Source organism: Trematomus bernacchii, unplaced genomic scaffold (genome assembly GCF_902827165.1).
Source record: "Trematomus bernacchii unplaced genomic scaffold, fTreBer1.1, whole genome shotgun sequence".
Taxonomy (NCBI): domain Eukaryota; kingdom Metazoa; phylum Chordata; class Actinopteri; order Perciformes; family Nototheniidae; genus Trematomus; species Trematomus bernacchii.
This window is the reverse complement of record NW_022987739.1, coordinates 27021096-27024932: the sequence shown is the minus strand read 5'-3', so window position 1 is coordinate 27024932 and position 3837 is coordinate 27021096. Positions and strand designations below refer to the sequence as shown.

The 3837-nt window shown below is 39.2% G+C and overlaps 1 protein-coding gene across 1 annotated transcript; it reads left to right on the top strand.

Annotated features, from left to right (window-relative positions):
* Positions 1 to 947: 947 nt before the first annotated feature.
* LOC117495328 (trace amine-associated receptor 8a-like) lies at positions 948 to 2191 on the top strand. The gene is made up of 2 exons (XM_034146525.1): positions 948 to 1120; positions 1372 to 2191. The coding sequence occupies exons 1-2, from the start codon at positions 948 to 950 to the stop codon at positions 2189 to 2191; spliced, it is 993 nt and encodes a 330-aa protein (XP_034002416.1).
* Positions 2192 to 3837: the final 1646 nt, after the last annotated feature.

Sequence of the window (3837 nt, the reverse complement as noted above, 5' to 3'; positions counted from 1 at the left end):
ATGCTTCTAACAAAGGGGGACAGCTAAGCACGACAGCAAGATGTTCAATACAATTGGTCAGATCTTCCTTTGAGTACCTTGGCATAAGCTTTTCCTGGGTGGTTGAGCAACATGATACTTTGATATGAAGAGGAGTTAGCCCTTGACCATCACTCAAGATTGAAGAGACATGTCTGCCAGAAACCTGAACAATGTCTAGAGCCTTTAATATTGCTGGCCAAATCTCATCCATACCTGGCGCTGTGATATTGGGATATGGGTAAAGCTTCCCTATAATCTTCCAACTTTTCATTATCCTTCGACAACATTTTGGATTGAGTCTGGGAGTCCTTCAAAGTGCCTGACAGTATCAGGATATCAGCAGCTCTCCTCCTGAGCTGAACACTCTGAAACCCTGTGTCCCTTTCCTGAGTCATCTGGGGGCTGCCAGACCGTTCTTGAGACGAACCAACAATCAATCTCATTGGCCTTCCCAATCTCTTGCCTTTATGTCGTTTTTGTTTCAAAATAACCCTGGAACAACCAGGCCCAAAAGGCTAAATGACCTAAACCATTGAAGCAAGTTGGCTTCATTGACCCTTTGACCATAACTCTGAGGAGCCACTCCCACAATGTAACTTATCAGCATGGCCCACTTGGTTTCAATACTTCACGAAATTGTTTAATCTTTTAAGATTCTTTACACTGTAAAACCACTCTTGATGAGAAGGAAAAAGTGGCATCCATAATCAAATAAGGTGATGTCAATGCCGGGAATTACGAAGTTGCATGGAAGTGATGAAGACTGAGATGAAGATGACTGCAGAAAACAAAGTAGAGCTTAGGGATTTCAGTCTTAGCTAGAGAGAAAGTAATAGTAGGGGCAAGACAGAAGAGAAGAGATATATCAGCTGCATAACAGAGAGCTTTGCCAGAACACAGCAGCTTCTCAACACGTCTCTCTAAAGATGGAGACTTCCCAAAGGGATGAACTCTGCTTTCCACAACTCTTCAACAAATCCTGCAGGAAGACTACGCCAGCTCAGGCAGATGTCCTGCTCGCTTACATCCTGCAGTCCTTCATCGCTCTCATCACTGCAGCTCTCAACCTGCTGGTCATCATCTCTATCTCCCACTTCAGGCACAGACAAACTTTCAGCTTAAGCTTGTATATGTTCATGGTTGAAAAGTAACAGGATTTAGCAACGCATATATTCCTTTTAATTAATGTTTCAGATAATAGTTGTTCTGGTTTAAATTATAACATATTCAAAACTGACGTTGTGTGACAAAATTGTTCAAGCAAGCACTGCTCAACAAATGCATGTCCATGTCTTTTTTTGTGTTTTACTGCTGTTTGTTGTTACAAGCTATCATATTCTTCCTTTCCAGGCAGCTCCACACCCCCACTAACCTCCTCATCCTCTCCCTGGCTGTGTCAGACTTCCTTGTGGGCCTCATTTTGATGCCTGTTGAAATCCTTTTAACAGAGGCTTGCTGGTACTTGGGTGACCTGATGTGTGCTCTGTATCCTATAGTTACTTTTATCATTACCTCTTCTACGGTTGGAAACATGGTGCTCATATCCATTGATCGTTATTTTGCTATTTGTGACCCTCTACATTACACCATCAGAGTAACTCTCAACAGAACAAAAATCTGCATCTGTCTTTGTTGGATTTGCTCTGTTATCTATAATTGTCTAATTTTAAAGGACTTTCTGAGACAACCTGATTCACATAATTCTTGCCATGGAGAGTGTGTAATTGTCACTGACAATATCACAGGAGCTGTTGACTTAGTTGTTAACTTTATTTCTCCCATTACTGTTATCATAGTTCTGTATATCAGAGTGTTTGTGGTGGCTGTGTCTCAGGCTCGAGCCATGCGATCTCATGTTATCGCTGTCACTATGCAACGTTCAGTTGGTGCAACTGCTAAGAAATCTGAGATGAAAGCAGCCAGGACTCTTGGTGTTGTTGTCCTTGTGTTTCTAATATGTTTTTTTCCATATTACACTCCATCCCTTATAGGTGAGGTTATTGAAACTGGTAGTTCAACCTCACCCATTGTAGTCTGGTTGATGTATTTTAACTCCTGTCTGAACCCAGTGATTTATGCCTCGTTATACCCTTGGTTTAGAAAATCTATCAAGCTCATTGTTTCCCTTAAGATACTTCAGTCCTACTCGTGTGATTCTAAAATACTGTAATGACTGGCTGGGGTTGAGATATATTCTAAAAAACCTCTGTTCAGATGGACATATTTTTGCTATTGTTGCTGAGTCAGAATGCAATGTGTAATGGCTGAAGAAAGAATAGATATTATTTAATGTAGTAAAACATATGTAACTAAAAGATATTAAATAATTGAATACAAAATAAAACTGGAAAATATTACATTGTGTGGAAGAAGTAGTAGTTTTTGACCTGTGTTGACTTCAGTTTGACCAGTGTTCAAACAAAACAATATGCAATACAGACTGATTGAGTATGTCGTTGTATGTCAGTGTGCAACTTCAAACAAAAAGACAGAGCTCTCGCACGCGTGTGTGTGTGTGTGTGTGTGTGTGTGTGTGTGTGTGTGTGTGTGTGTGTGTGTTTGTGTGTGTGTGTGTGTGTGTGTGTGTGTGTGTGTGTGTGTGTGTGTGTGTGTGTGTGTGTGTGTGTGTGTGTGTGTGTGTGTGTGTGTGTGTGTGTGTGTGTGTGTGTGTGTGTGTGTGTGTGTGTGAGAGAGAGAGAGCGAGAGAGAGAAAAAGGAGAGAAGGTTTTACTGACACATAACAGATTTGGTTCTCCAACACACTGACGATACAATATAACAAGAACAAAAATAAATCTTGTTGAGTGCTAACACATGTTTATTTTACCATTGCCTGTGATCAATTACATGTACTGTCTCTTGCAATAATGAGGGATTAAAATGTAGAAAAACATTCATCATATTGAGGCTGACAATAAGAATTAAAGCTTCAAGCAGCGATGATCGGGACCTCGCTAGGGTTGCTCGATTAAGGCAAAAATCATAATCACGGTTATTTTGGTCAATATTGATATCACGATTATTAAATATGATTATTCATTGACTTTGAAAACATCAATTTATTGAACTTTTAAAAAAAAAATAATAGTCATTTGAACAGTAGCTTTTTAACAGTTGATTACCCTGAACCTTAATATAATTCAACTGAAAAACCAATATAAAAATAAATAAAATAAATTATAAATGTATATCTACATTTAAATAAATAATATAAAATTAATAAATACCAATAAAGAAGATCAACAAATATTATGGGGTGCACTTCCACAACCTACTGAACATAATAATTATAATAAATAAAAATGTATTAGATTATTGGCAAAGTATTCAGCTGAAGCCACATCTTTTTCTACTTCCCCAAGGCCTTTGTCATAAAGGGCAGGCCAGGGTTCAAGCTATGTGGGAGCCAATGGGAGCTGAGCTCCCATAAGGAGGGGTCTGAGCTCCCATGAACACAGGGAAATCATACATCTGTGGGGGTCACTAATACATTACCAACAACCATTGTTTTAATCACAAATAATGCATGTGTCAATGTAACGAGTATTATTTACGTTAACGAGGTAAATAGGCTAAAAGAAAAACATGTTTTCCAAAAGAACTAGGCATCGTATTCTCTCTTGAATGACAATATGCCTGCACTTCACCTCCACCTTTTCATATTTAAGTTTGTAGCAAGTAGAGGACTGCTGCTGCTGTGTGTGTGTATGTGTGTGCGTGTGTGTGCGTGTGTGTGTGTTTGTGTGTGTGTTTGTGTGTTAGTTTTAAAGACCCCCATGAAGCTCAGATTATAACTCGAACCCTGGGGCAAGCAAT

Coding starts and splice junctions, on each gene's coding strand:
- LOC117495328 (XM_034146525.1), top strand. CDS start 948: ATGGAGACTTCCCAAAGGGATGAACTCTGCTTTCCACAACTCTTCAAC. Junction 1,121..1,371: donor ATCTCTATCTCCCACTTCAG/GCACAGACAAAC, acceptor CTTCCTTTCCAG/GCAGCTCCACACCCCCACTA.